Source organism: Dermacentor albipictus, chromosome 4 (assembly GCF_038994185.2).
Source record: "Dermacentor albipictus isolate Rhodes 1998 colony chromosome 4, USDA_Dalb.pri_finalv2, whole genome shotgun sequence".
NCBI classification, from domain to species: Eukaryota; Metazoa; Arthropoda; class Arachnida; order Ixodida; family Ixodidae; genus Dermacentor; species Dermacentor albipictus.
The window spans coordinates 113,624,431-113,639,250 of NC_091824.1; the positions used below are offsets into that span (position 1 = coordinate 113,624,431).

General features: G+C 44.8%; 1 protein-coding gene across 2 annotated transcripts in view; it reads right to left on the reverse strand.

Moving 5' to 3' along the window:
- Nucleotides 1-961: 961 nt before the first annotated feature.
- Nucleotides 962-14,820, reverse strand: part of LOC139059281 (uncharacterized) — a 36,098-nt gene continuing 22,239 nt past the window's right edge. The window contains exons 7-10 of one of the 2 annotated variants that reach the window (XM_070537475.1): nt 8,058-8,236; nt 7,397-7,628; nt 6,957-7,161; nt 962-1,122 (exon numbers count right to left, since the gene is read on the reverse strand). In XM_070537475.1, the coding sequence (XP_070393576.1) occupies nt 1,000-1,122; nt 6,957-7,161; nt 7,397-7,628; nt 8,058-8,236 (739 nt within the window). In that variant the 3' untranslated portion in view covers nt 962-999. The remainder of the gene's footprint in view (nt 1,123-6,956; nt 7,162-7,396; nt 7,629-8,057; nt 8,237-14,820) is intronic. The other variant, XM_070537476.1, reaches the window with a different exon arrangement.

A 14,820-nucleotide genomic window follows, 5' to 3' on the forward strand; every position in this document is an offset into this window, starting at 1 on the left:
ATGCCTGCCCATGTAAGCGCATCTTTCATTGTTTCGGAAAACAGTGCACTCAAACACAACACATGGTATACCGAGTGTTTCGGCGAATACTTTGCAACTTTTTTTAAAGATTGACTGTGGCAGATAGCACAATTCGCGTTAATGAGCTGGTCTACTGGAAGAGCTTGACATTACTTGCATAAACAAATTTAGGGTCATAGTAGACTAATTAACACACATTCTCTAATTTAGCTTTTAACTAATTGCCTTACGGCCTATATTGCCATTTACAAATTCTAGCTGTGGAGTTCGAAAGGCTGATCCACTTGGAACGCATTGCCAGCTCTGCCAACTTTGCAGAGAAATGCATTGGCGTTCCAGTTACTTTCCTAACAAAACGTCGTTTATGCCTTCAAGCACAAAAGTAACTGTAACGCGAATGCATTCTTCCGCAAAGTTCGGGAATTAATATTTCGAAACTGGTGTCATCTTGAGAATTCCTTCCAAGTGGATCCGCCTTGCGAACTCCACGACTAAAATTGATAAATTGCAATATGGACCGCAAGGTAATTCGTTAGAAACTTAATTAGCGAATATTTGTTAATTAGTCAAATATGCATTTCCATTTTTTGTGGTAGTAGTGTCCACCGCTTCGAGTAGACCACCTAACCAACTAGATCTGTGCTGTGTGCCACAGGCATCCTTTAAGAATTTTTGAGAGTGTTCGCTGAAACACCCTGTATATTTGCAATGTACAAGTACCTTTTCTCGCAGATTACTGCCTTACTCTGCTAAAACGCCACGTTGATTACGCGGATATCCGTTTTTTTAACAAATCTACGCACTGTGAAGAAAAGGAAGAAGAAACAGGCATACTGTTCATATTCATAGAATAGGGAAGGTAACAGAAAGAAAGCAAAGGGGAACAAAACACTATTCAGGACAAAAAATACGGCAGAACTCCCACAGAAATAAACCTTCGTCTATGAGAAGCATTTATTTGGCTTAAACAACGGCTCGCTACGGAGCTTCGCAGGCTGGCTCGTCCACCTCGCAGTCAAACGCGTCGGCAAAGGGACGAAGCCTTCGCAGGGCGCTGGTCTCGCAGTTGGCCTCCATGCCGCGCGTGCCTATGCGGCAGCTCTGCACAAGAGTAGAAAGTCAATTGGGCTAATGGTTTTGCATGCGTCAGCATCAGGAGTGTCAAAGAGGGAAAAAGGTGTATGTCTACAAAGTTTGGGAAGCCAGTCACGTGGTATACAGGGTGCCCCAACCATCATGCACCAAGATTTAAAGATATGCAATGCCACGGAGCTGGACAAAACCAAGATAACGTTGTTTGTCGTCGCTTGGAGGTACTCAGAATCTATTTTTGGCACTCCATCTAATTGCATAATTAGTACTAATAAGTCATGAACTATTAAAAGTGCCAATGAGAAAATTGTTGGGAATCATTAAAAACTCCACATGGAGTTTTCTGTTGCTCAATACCTGCTACATAAGTGTTTTACCAAATGGGATAGAAGCCCGCGAATGCAGCCATCATTGCCGGGCAACTGGCCGCTCGAGGCACTTCGTGTGAATCACATTCCTATCGCATTTACAGCTGAATCGCTTCTGAATCCTTTATCACGTTATTAATGTCGTGTCATCATGTCATGGCATGCATGCGCATGGCATTCATGACATGACAATGTTATGCATGCATGCCTTTCATGTTCATGTGATGTCATGAGGCTACTTATGTCATGTCATGCATGTCAGGACGTCACTTTGGTCATGTCACACATGTCATGTGTGATGGGATGTCAACTCGTGTACTCCATGTATGTCATGGATTACCTTGGGCCATGCGTTCGTGGTCATGCATGTCACATGTCATGGCATGTCATACATGTTACTGTCACTACATGTCATGTCATGAAGACATTTATGACACGTCATGCATGCCATTCATGTGTCATGTGATGTCATTATACGTCATGTCAGTCATGTGATGACATGTGATCCACGTCACTGATTTTACGGACGGTGGTGTAATGCGATGACAAAATGTTCGCGTCGTGTTCATGAAGCGGTCCTCTCCGCAATGTAGCGGAACATTTCTCGTCATATCGTGTCGTGTGGTGGTGCTCGGCGAGCAGAAGCCCTAAAGTCACTTAAACCTATACAGTACCGCAACCGTCGGAGCGCGCGCAGCCAAGACTGCGCTGTTGTTGCCAGATTTCGTTCAACGCATCTCTCCGGCGGCGGCATCGATCTCAACTGCGTAGCTTCGCTTTCTGCGGTTTATATTAGCGTAAATCGACACATTTCTTCATCCCTTAAAGAAATCAAATGTTGCATCTATGATGCATGCTAAGAAGTTGTACAGGTATGTAGGATCGCGAACTAGACAGCCAATTCACACAAAGCGAGACGGATGGATGGGAGGGCCGCTTGAACTACTGCGATGTCGTTCTCGCCAGCCTTTCCCAGCTGCCCGGTAAGCGATGTGTTCGCTGCAAATGTCGCCAGGTGCTTGCTGAAGCGCTAAACACTATGCTTAATTAGGAAACACTGTGAATGTTTAAGGCACTTATACGTCGCCGGCCGACGTGCATCTCGCGTTCGTCAAGAAAGAGCGACCGGGTTGCTCCTTGATTACTCGTAGCTTGTCAACACGCTACGGAACGCCGCAGAGCGTTTCACATTTTCTATATTTGCCACTGTGAAGAATGAGTAGTAGTTGCTGCAGTTGACGCTATGAAAATTCACGTATGAAATCAAACCCCTCTAGCAATAAAGCGCTGCTACACATGCTTTTAAACCGTGGAGCTGAGGATGTTTTGCTGGCGCTCAAAACTCTTCATATGGACCGATTTCACTGAGGATTGAAATGACCCGTGTGGCTGTAGTGTAGTAAAGGCGTCGGTAATAACCACGTGAGGAACGTTCACCTCATTTTAGCTTACTGCAAGAACGAAACACTCTCGTGCAACTCGTGTTGTAAAAAACAAAACAAAAAATGCGCAATAGCTACCTGCAACTTGTGGGGAATGACACAAGCATTTAACTTTAGCGTTACACGACACAATGCGACACTTCTTCCAAACGTTTGCCTGTAGAAACGCTTGCCTCTCCATGAAGCAAAAAATATAAGAGGCTAAATTCTGAGGCTTCACGTACCGAAACAAGGATATGGTTGTAAGGCACGCCCTAGTGGGGTTCTTCGTTTAATTTTGACCAGCTGGGGTCCTTTGATGTGCACCTAGTGCGTGGTACATGAGCATTTTTGCATTCTGCCCCCATCGGAATGTGGCCACCACAACCGGGATCGAACCTATGACCTCGCGCTCAGCAGTGCAACGCCACTGATCTACCGCGGTGGATCTGTTTAGTCAGGTGTCTCTGGTGCGTGTGAATTTCTCACGCTCTATCTGGTCCAACCATGTGTCACGGCGCTTGCTGTTGTTCTTAACGTTCGATATTGCAAAGACGTGCTCCAGAAAGCAGGAAATGGACGAGGTGTAATCTCAAAAAGTGCTTTCTTGGACTCCAGGCGGTGGCCGTACGAGAAAGCTTACCTTCGATCACATTCTTTCTTTTAAATAAATGCAGTAAGAAATACAAAATACAACAATGCCCATCCCTCGAATGCGTTAGGATTGCGACCGATTGCTTCATCTATAGCTGTTCGCGCTGCCGTGGCGTGTACAGTTTACAGCGAGATTTCATCACGTGACGGTGACTCTACAATTGGCGGCCGAGGGAAAAAAGGTTGCGGTCCTTTCCAAGTTCCAGTGACATTAATCGTCCCGAGTGCCGCAGGGAGAAGCAACTCTGCTTCCTTTGATAGCATACACAGGTACATTTTCAGAGATGCGCCTGTTAACTGCCGGGGCACTGTTCCTTTTTTTCCAGCAGCAGTTGTGTGGCGTGCTAGGTCCCAACATGCAACATGACGCTCCTGCGTATATTTGAACACCATCCGGAAACGTCAAGCGCAACGCTACAGCTTTGCTATCACCGTTAAGAGTTTCACTGTTCGGGCGAACTGCTGGTTTACAGCGACGATGTATAGCTCTACCTCTCAGTGGGTCTGTCGTCTCGCTGGGCAAACACTCTGGAGCAGCGCCGCGTGCCCCGCTGGGTTCCTTGCAGCACCAGCAGATGGTGCAAAGAATAAAAAAGAACCAGAAAGCTCGCCTTCGTGCATAGCGCGCGCCGCAAGCGTTTCCCGGTAAATAATACGGTTGACTAAGCTTCAGTTACCGGGAAGCTGTAACTGTAGCATCCGCAGCGGGGAGTGACGTAACTACACTTTCGTGTGTGAAAGAGGAAGCCGCCTAGCAAGTGATTTGCGTTGTGACAGTGCTATGGAAAGACCGCGTACAGTGAGGAAGCCTGAAAAGCAGCGTGCATACGAAGCGCGGCAAAAGTGGGGTTAAGTGCATTTCTCTGCTCTCTGGTCCATTCTTTATAGGTGCACTAAGTGGCGGCGCAAGCCAAGTCGCCGGCCGTTGAAACGTCTGAGACTAATAATTAGGCAAAGCGCACCTGAATGCGCCACCATGTCAATAACCTCAAGCTACGTCGCAATGAATAATCGTTCTAGATGTTGTTTACAGCTTCGCTGTCCAACCACCGCCCCAGCGTGGATGGGAGACCATTCTGACCATTTTGTTTCTTCTATCTGGGCAATTAGGTGAATTCAAAAGTTGAAACAGAAACTCGCAACGAGCATAAAAAATGTTTTTATGTTCCACACCTGCATCAAATGCGCATAGATTCCGAGCGTAGCAAACGTATTTTCCTTATCTATAAAGGTTCCACTGCAGTGTAATGTTCATGACGGGCCTTTTGGCACTGGTGTTCTACACGAACCATGCACACACGCAGTATTGTTTTCTACTCGAATAAATCCTTTTGTAGCTTTCAAGTGCCCTTCTATGCTTTGCCCACTTGCCGAACTAATGACGCCACCATGTTCATAGTTCAAATGAAGACGAGCTACTAGCTGCGCCATGCAAGGCAGTCTTCTTCTCTCTTGCTCATAGTTTCATCACGGAAGCCGGATATTCGTTTCCCGCGCCATACGAAAAGCCCACTGTGCTCGCACGCACTGACTGCAAAAGTTACTATGCCGCCATTACCTTTAGAAAGTGCCTCACGCGAAAATGACATTTGCGATTAAGAAAGCCGTCCCATGTCGACTCCGTCAGTGTGCTCCTAGCGCAGCGGCAGTACTCACACGTGCTGCCGTGAAACAATAAGCGTTTCAGCTTAAAGCAGTTCGTGGCAAGCTTGTTCCGACACCTTTGAACCTTCAGGCTAGAATCACTGTAGTAGACTGCGCGTCCTATCATGCGAAAACTGCAACACACGCAAAGTCGCATTTTACTCGCACAGTGTGTGTACTGTACATAGGGTGCACGTTAAAGAGCCTCATGTGTTGAAAATTGTTCCGGAGTTTCCCACTACGGCGTGCCTCACAATCTTATATTTGTTTTGGCGCGTATAGTATCCGAGAATCTTATTTTATTTTGGTGGAACAGAGCGTTTTTCTCATTTGCGAATGTACTGGCCATTTTCTCTCCTAAATGTTGAGATGAGAGAAAGGCACGGCGCTGCCCTAGTCATACTGTGTGTCCTACCTAAGGTTAACAGAGCTGCCGGAAAAAAAAAGAAAAAGATTAAAAGGACACGGTGCAAGATACACTTCTAAGACCGATGATGTTCAGTCGCCAGAGATCTGATGACCGAATATGCTAGGTCTGAAAGGCGTATAATGCAACGTGTTATTCACATTTTAAATGCGTAAGCATTTATATGCTTACCCAACGAGAAAACCGTCCGTCCCTCCGGTAAAGCGACCAATTTCGGCGATAGTGACCGAAGCAGCGAGTGAATTCACCTTCGGGCTGCTTCTCGTTTCAACGCCAACAAAGCGGCGGGAAGACAGCTCTCACGGAACCCGCCGTGGTTGCTCAGTGGCTATGGTGTTGGGCTGCTGAGCATGAGGTCACGGGATCGAATCCCGGCCACGGCGGCCGCATTTCGATGGGGGCGAAATGCGAAAACACCCGTGTGCTTAGATTTAGGTGCACGTCACCACTACGGCGTGCCTCATAATCAGAAAGTGGTTTTGACACGTAAAACCGCAAATATTATTTTATTATTACAGCTCTCACGGAGCTCTAAGAACCCGCCTCACTCTGCCACTTTCGTAGATTGCTTTCAAGGTGCGCGTCTCGTTTCAATGCTAAGTGGCTAGAACACAGCACACGAAGCTATCAGCAGGCAGTACTTTTTTGTCTACATCGCAGATTGCTTTCACGATGCGGCCCGCGCGGTTGTGCCGTACGAAGCCGCTACCTGAGTACGTTGGGTCGCAGTTAAACATGGATAGATAAGGCCCTAAAGAGTGATAACGGTTTATAATAGTCGGAACGTCATCAGCGCACCTGGCGCCACCACCTGCAGTACTTTTCTTGCGTCATCCATGCTCCTTGTGCCGCCGTCCGCACCAGTTCGTGTCGCCACAGAGCGGTCGCTCCGCTCTCTTTCACTCCAACGCACTTCCAACACAACGCGCTTGAGAGCGCGGCGCAGAGCGCACACGAAGCCTCACGCCCTCTCGCCTTTTGTAAGCCACAGATTTCTTTGAATGTAGGGAGCGCGCGGCCGCGCTCAGCCGCACCACACGCAGCAGTGGCGGGGCAAGCGCGCTGACCTGCCTCCCTTCGTACGCCATAGGGCATGCTCAAGCTCTTTCCCGTCCCCTCCTCCCACCCCCACACACTACACCTCTCACGCACAATAGGATAGGCACGATAGGATGTTATCGCACTTGGACTTTATACGAAACATGACGGCGACGGCGGAAGTTCACCTGGAGCGTCCGTATAATCGCTATCGCAATTCATAATAAAAAGGAAACCGACAGTATATAACGCTTTCTTTTTAGCTTTTCCGTAAATGCAATCAGTCTTTACCTCGTAGCAGGCAGCGACAAACAATTGTCTGGCCGGAGTCAGGTTTAGATGCATGGGTAAGGCTGTCCTTGTATTCGGAACCACGCTGCCGCTGAATATTTTTCGGGTGCACTGGTAAGCGAGTAGAGACTCGAACACGTTTTCTGCCTTTGAATCGGCTGGCGCAAGGCACTGGGGCTTGGGCTTCACACTGGGGTGCTGGAACCTGTGGAACACATGTGCGATAGTCTTTAACAGCGTTAGATTCAACATACCAGATTCGCTGTCAGTAATCCTGGCTATTCACTCTCTTGCGTAATGACCCACGACTTGTAACTTCTGCTAGCCACATATGCTCCCCTTCCGAAGTGAACCCGTATTATCTCCGGACACGACTGTTCTCAAGTTGATGCGACACAGAACCCCGACTACGATGAGAAGTAAGAAAAATGGGAAAGTACCTCTTTAGAAAGCTCGTGCCGATCCAGTGACCAAACCTACCCGTGTTGATTGCGGGAAGGTCACCATCTCGGTAGAAGGTGAAGACAGCTCCAGCTGGCACTATCACTACGTCCCTGGATACCACTATGTCAATATCGGTTGGATCGAAGTGTACGTGAGAGATGTTGATTCGCTGTTTCCTTATCTTCATCGCTTGGAGCCATTCCGGTAGAAATTCACCGTGCGTTTCACCTGCAGGAGCAACGACAAAGATGTCGTTCGTCTAATTCGTGCGCATGGAGGACAGACATAAAAGGCATGCTTCTGGTACTGGTGATCTAGACTTAGCTGATACAATAAAAAAATTTAAGGTTGTTGCGTGTCTTTTCGTTCTTACTTTCTAACCAGCGCCGTGACTGCAGGATGTTGTGTATTTCGCGGACCGTGTGTGTGCGTGCGTGCTTGCGTGCGTGCGTGGGTGTGCGTGCGTGTGCGTGTGTGCGCGCGTGTGTGTGTTACAGAACTTTGGAAATCTATGGCTCTGCAGGAATGGCTGTCTCTTAGCTTAGAGCAGTTTGGCGTGCATGGCCATAGGCAGGTGATCACAAAAGCTTTAGGACCGTATAGTGACGATTGTCTTCACCCCAGTGAGAACCAATTCGTGGGTTTCTGTTTCCTTACGTAGATAAGGTGCGTATCGGACGTTCAGCTTCTCCAAGGTGTCCTCCTCTGGCGGAAAGCCGATGACTACATTGGCACCTTTCACTGAGGCAGCAGATGGAAACCAGCGGTGTGCATTTTTGGCCATGCACTCAACGACAGCGTTAACTGCTGTCCGCACGTCGTTCTGTTGCGTCTGGCTGAGAGGTGAACATGCGCAGGCCAGAAAACAAGTAAAAAACTTGATGCTCAACACTGTCTATAGACGACGGCAACATAGATCACCATCATCATCATAAGCAGCATCATCATCAGTGTTATTATTATTATTATTATTATTATTATTATTATTATTATTATTATTATTTGAAGATGGAATACGCTCATTTCATACCTACAAAACCCCTAAAAAATTCCAAGTACCCTCATAGGTTTTCTAAAGAACTAAAAGCTGCAATAAAGCTGAAAGGCCGTGAGCACAGAAAAGAGGGGCAAACAGGCCTGGATAACTGGAAACTTCAATTTAGGCGCTGTCTTTGTCTTCACAAATTTTATTATAGCAGCGATCATTAACACATTGAACCTCTTGAAGCTAGCATGACACGCAATTCAAAATATTTCTGGAGCTACATGCGTTCTCGTTTTTTTTTCTTTTTTTTTTAAAGAGCGCCAAAGATGTATGTCTTGTTGATGATGTCTCGAACGCTGCTGGTGCCTTTTGCAGAACATTTCTGTTATGTATTTGATGTAAAAGATTCTTCTACCTCAGCTACCCTTCATTCTTAGTCTGGCATGGTTTATACGCTATCACTCAATGAAGACCTTGTTTTCAACTGCGTGAAGCGCCTCAAACTTTCCCTTTCTTGTGGCGCTGACGGTCTACCTCCCGTACTGCTTAAGATGCACGGAAGCATACTTGTCTCTTTTCTCACAAGTATCTTCAGCAGTTCTCTAAGTCTAGTACCCTTCCTAGCACTTAGAAGACAGCACGGGTAGTGCTCATACACAATCGTGTGCAATGTGTGCAGTTACTAACGACTGGCCTATATCTATCCTCTGCGCTCCGTCAAAAGTGCTTGAATCTGCATTGAATTCCTCACTTTAAGTTTGGGGGTAAGAAGGTTTTAATAGATGAACAGCCTGGATCAGTGCGCTCCACAAGATGAAATTGTGCATATTTACGCCCCAGTTAGGCGCACTATACTTTTACCTAGTTAAATCATTTGATGTACTTTGCCATGAGCCCCTTATTACAAAGCTTACGCAAATGCAAGTACGTTCTTCCATCACCACCCTGGTATCAAATTACCTAAACAATAGATCGTGCCTCGTTTGGATTAATGGCCAGAATTCTATTAGCTACGAGGTCACTAGCGAAGTTCCTCAAGGATCTGTTCTTGGCCTTCTTCTCTTCCTACTGTTCACAGATGACCTTTCGTCAGCAATTCGACACTCTTCGTTCCTTCAGTATGCGCACGACTTAAAGCTATTTAAGTCTACCAACGGTGTTCACGACTGCACTGACCTTCAAGAATACCATTTTTTAAACTCTCAAAGCGGTGCAGAAACAATAAGCTACACTGAAATGCTTTCAAAATTATGGGGAGTTATAACCGGAAGACACACCATGTACAATTTCTATACGCCATTCGGGCTGCACCACTGCCAAGCATCAATGAAATGAAAGAACTCGGTGTGTACTTCGACAAAACACTAAGCTTCCCTTGACACTCTGACGAAACAACGTTCCCTTCGCACTCTTAGTATTGTTTGTCGTAAATCGCATGACTCCCACTCCCTTGTTGCCTCTCTGAAATTGTGTTCTACTGTGTGCCTTCCACTATTATAGCATGCCTCTGTAGTTTGGGGCGAAACCTGCAAATCTAATGGTCGTCCGTGAACGCATCCAAAATATTGATATCTATCTTCAAGCACCGTTCTTGCCGTTCTGGGGACCATAGCACAGGCCTTTCAAATATACTTCAACTCACACTTCTAAAATCAAGACGTATTCAGTCAGATCTTTGTTTCTCTATAAGGAGGCCCATGGAATTATACATTGCCCAAAGCTTCTTAATCATATGCAATTTTTCGGGCTGCAACGATGTACCAGGCAACATTCCACATTTTCTGCTTGGCCATGTTGTACTGAAGGCTGCCCAATGGTTCTTCGACTACAAAAAAAACGTGTAATAGGTAACGTGTAGTAATAGTAAACGTGTAATAGGGGGAAAATAGTTGATATTAAATCTTTATAAAGTTTTTTCTCGATATTGTGTAGAGATGTTCAGCAGTAAACCAAACCAAGAGGAATTTCCCAGAAATATACTACCTACATACAACCCCCCAAACAAGGTCGCTTAGAATATTGGGATGAAACTACGGGGTGGGGTAAAGCATTGACTAGTTCAAGTTCAAGTTCAAGTTTTATTCATTCATTCGTTGATGTTATTAGGTTAACATCTACAAATGATCTGACTATTGGGTGTGAAATATCTCGAAATTGTTGCGGGATCAAATCCCGGCCACGGCGGCCGCATTTCAGTGGGAGCGAAATGCGAAAACACCCGTGTACTTAGATTTAGGTGCACCTTAAAGAACCACAGGTGGTCGAAATTGCCGGAGTCCTCCAGTACGGCGTGCCTCACTACCTGAAAGTGGTGTTGCTACGTAAAACCCCAGTACAAACACACACACACACACACACACACACACACACACACACACACACACACACACACACACACACACACACACACATATATATATATATATATATATATATATATATATATATATATATATATATATATATATATATATACCGAAAAAAGAAAAAAGCGACTAACAATATGTCGCTCAAAAAGACGCAACCGACCAAGTCCACCAGAACATACGGACATAAAGATATAATCTCGCCTCATAAGCTCGTAGGTAGAAGACAACACAAAAGTATCAAATATTCTGTGAAAACGTTGAATTTAAGTCCTGACAAAATGAGAAATCTGCAGTACTTCAAGTATTCTTGCAACTAGGAATGAATTACAAGCCGCCGCCCTACCATATATTAAAAGGCAGTGTGGAGTAAATGTATCCGCTTGGCGTTGGAGTGACGGTACATGTTCTCGCCCGAAACGTACACTGAGCTTATAAACATCAAAGGGAACACCAATGTATTTAAATGGTACGCCTGTCCATCCTCTATCAGCAAAGTGATTTTGTGTACATTCTCGTAAACCAAACCAAAGACACGAACCTTTTGACTAACATAGCTGGACACTTGAAGAAATACCAAAATTTTCAGACAATGATAGAGCTTTGAGAATGCCCGGTTTCTCTGAACAGAAAAAGGCAAGATAATCTGCGTTAGCCGATACTCTGAGTTCGTTGCCCAAAACGTTAAAACCATGAGTGGCGCTGCATTTTATAAAGCTTATACACAATGCTCCCTATTAAAGGGCGGTAACGGACAACCCTTTTTTTTTTTTGCAGAGGAAAAAAAAATAAACACCGGCTCGAACAGATTGCTATTAGGAAGGAGACGTGTAAAACAGTTAGTGTAGCAAGTGCGGACGCCTTTGTAAACAATCGAGCCAATATTCACAAATGCTAAATGGCTTAAAAGGTAGACGTGCGTGCTTTGCTCGGTCAAATACTTTTGATAAATAGATATCAAGCAGTGGAAAGTGGCCACAGTGGGATGAGTAGTACTGAAGAGCTGTTGCGACTAGATGTAAGTTGGTATGTATTGAATGGCCTTCTAATCCGCACGTGTGGTGAGGTCAAATAAGTAATAACTTTTCCTGCTGTAATCAATTAGATAAAACTGTTGCGTAAACTTGTTGCGTTTGGTGGTTGGTTGAACCACCAAACTTTTGTTATATTTCCTGACGTCCTACATATGTTAAAGAAAAAAAAGAAGGTAAGAAAAAACCAAGATCAATTCTCATAACCAAACTTTCTCAACACCTATTGTGAACTTTGTTTTTGTACGCCTCCGTCGTTTGTTGTTTCCCTGCTTCCACTAATCTACCAATCACCTCTTACTAATATCTATTGCGGACAGGGTTACTTTCCCCCTACTGTCGGTGAACCCGAGGACTTCAAGGAGGCCATAGCTGCCTAAATCGACAGCTGGGCAGGTATTTTCACATTCTAATAGAACATACTCCATCGTTTCCCTAGCTTTGCCGCACCAAGCACATCCTTCTCCTTCCTTCTCATGTCTCGCCTTATAGGTGTGTGTTCTAAGGTCTCCTGGTCTCGTTTCGAAAAGTAGAGCTGCCCTTTAAATTGTTTATTTCCCGATTTCGTTTTTTTAAGAGGTTGCTCATAGCAGGTTTTTTTTTCCATTGCCGCCACCCATGAGATTATCTCAGCCTCTCTGATTTTCCACTTGACGTTCTTTGTTGCCATGTGGCTCACTATACAGGTCGTATGCTTGCTGGTAAGCTTCCTAGTTCTTTTCCGCCACTGTGAATCAAGGTTTCCTGTACAAACACATAAACACTCTCCCACCCTATTTACTTGTTTCCATATTTCTCAGTCGTTCTTCATAATAAATTTTGCTGTGAGCTTCCCTCACTTCAAAACTTGTCCAGTCCATACCTCCCTGCACCGATTGCATTCTTCGCGCCCATTGTGAAGCGTCCCACTGACCTTTGGTTACTATTGGGTTTTGAATGTACCTCTGATTTCAAGCGATCAACCTCATTTCAATGTGTAAGTCTTGGAACCATAACACCTTTCCACGTACCCCTGACCACCTCCTACCTAATACCTCCCTCCTACCACCTCCTACCACAGCGCTCTGCATTTCATTATGGCCGCATTCCTCTTAAACTTTACTGTATTTTTTTTCTGTGTCTCCATATATCTATTGCCTTCGTTTATCCATATACCAAGGTATTTCCTGGCCCTGCATTGACACTGTCTGCTAACTGTCTTCATTTAATATCATAACACCCCCTTTCTAACGCAAAATCTCAGACCTAAATTCTCACCTTCCTGACCGCAGATATTACCCAGGCGTTGCATATCACTTTGCTTGTTAGCTAGCAACACAATGTCGTCCGCATAAAACAAACCTGGGAGCTGCTGCTCAACTACTGTACCCGGCCATTTGTAGGAGAGATTAAACCCGATATTACTCCCTTCTAGCGCGCTTTCCATCCTCACCATGTACATCATAAAGAGCAGTGGCGATAAAGGGCACCCCTGCCTCAGTTCTTTGTTGATATGAGCTTTCTCCTCGCACCTCATCCCTTCCCATTTGACGCCAACGGTATTTTCTAGGTGAATCTCTCCCAAAAGCTGTAGACACTAATCGTCTCCTAAGCCCTCCCTTTCAAGAATATCCCATAAATTGTTCCAGTTTACGTTGTCATACGCTCCTTTAATGTTTAAAAAGGCCACATATAATAGTCTCCTTTGTAGTCTGAATATTTTAATGCACTGAGTAACGACAAAGAAGTTATCATCCAGACGCCTACCTATTCTGAAGCGATTCTAAAGTTATCCCAAAATTTCATTACTCCCTGCCCACACTTGCAGCTTTAATTTAATTGCCTGCATTGCTAACGTGTATATTAGCTCATACTTATAACCGGCAGAAGCGTGGTTTGTGCAGGGTGTTCCTGGCTCCCTGTGTTGGGTCCTAAGTTATACGATCTAACGTTTCAGTCAGGTGAACTATCCTATAACACGCCTCGCAGGCAGTTACTTATTTGTTTATTTATTTATTTATTTATTTATTTATTTATTTATTTATTTATTTATTTCATTAACTTCAATACCCGAAGGCGTTACAGAAGGAGTGGGGGAACATTGTTGTGGTTGTTGGCGGCTTGTATGTACGATAATAATCGTCCACAGCGGATTTAAATGCAGAAACACTTGTAATGGTGACGACGGAGGTGGGCAGGTGGTTCCATTCGTTAAATATCTTTAGCAAGAATAAATCGAGAAATGAGTTAGTATGGCGAAAAGGGATTTCAACTTGATGACGGTGATTAGTACGACAAGACAAATAAGGTGGCTCATTAAAAAGTTCATTTTTTAGATGTGGTTCATGAAAAGTCTTATGAAATACGGTTAAACAAAACCCTTCTCAGCGCGGAGAAAGATTAGAAAGTTTCAAAATGTGTTTCATCGATGATACACTTGAAAACCGAGAATAATTTGACAGAATGAAACGCGCAATACGGTTTTGTATTGATTCTAATCGATCATTAAAACGTTCTTCACTGGGATCCCACAAAGCGCATGCATATTCAAACCTGGACCTTACAAGTGTTTTGTATAATGTTAATTTAAGAGAAGATGGTGCCCTTGAAAAGTTGCGGCATAGGAAACCTAACATGAAATTAGCATTGCCAACGACATAGTTAACATGGGTTTGCCAAGAAAAGTTAGCAGTCAGGTGAACACGCCAATTCTTATACGTGGTGACCTCGTCTAGTACAGAGCCAGCAATGTGATAAACAGGAGGGTTACAAGATGAAGCTTTTCGGGAGATTCTCATTACTTTACAGTTTTTGAACGTTCAAATATATTTGCCATTCGTTGCACCAATTAGGTATAGCGCCAAGGTCAGACTGAGGTGCTCCAAGATCAGTGTTAGATGATATTGCACTATAAATTACGCAGTCATCAGCGTATAGCCTGATGGATGATTGAACTACATTAGCCAGGTCGTTAGTGTAGACTAAAAAAGTGGGCCGAGGACACACCGGAAGTAACTGGACAGGAAGATAACTGGAGAGGAAAATTGTTGGTTGTCACA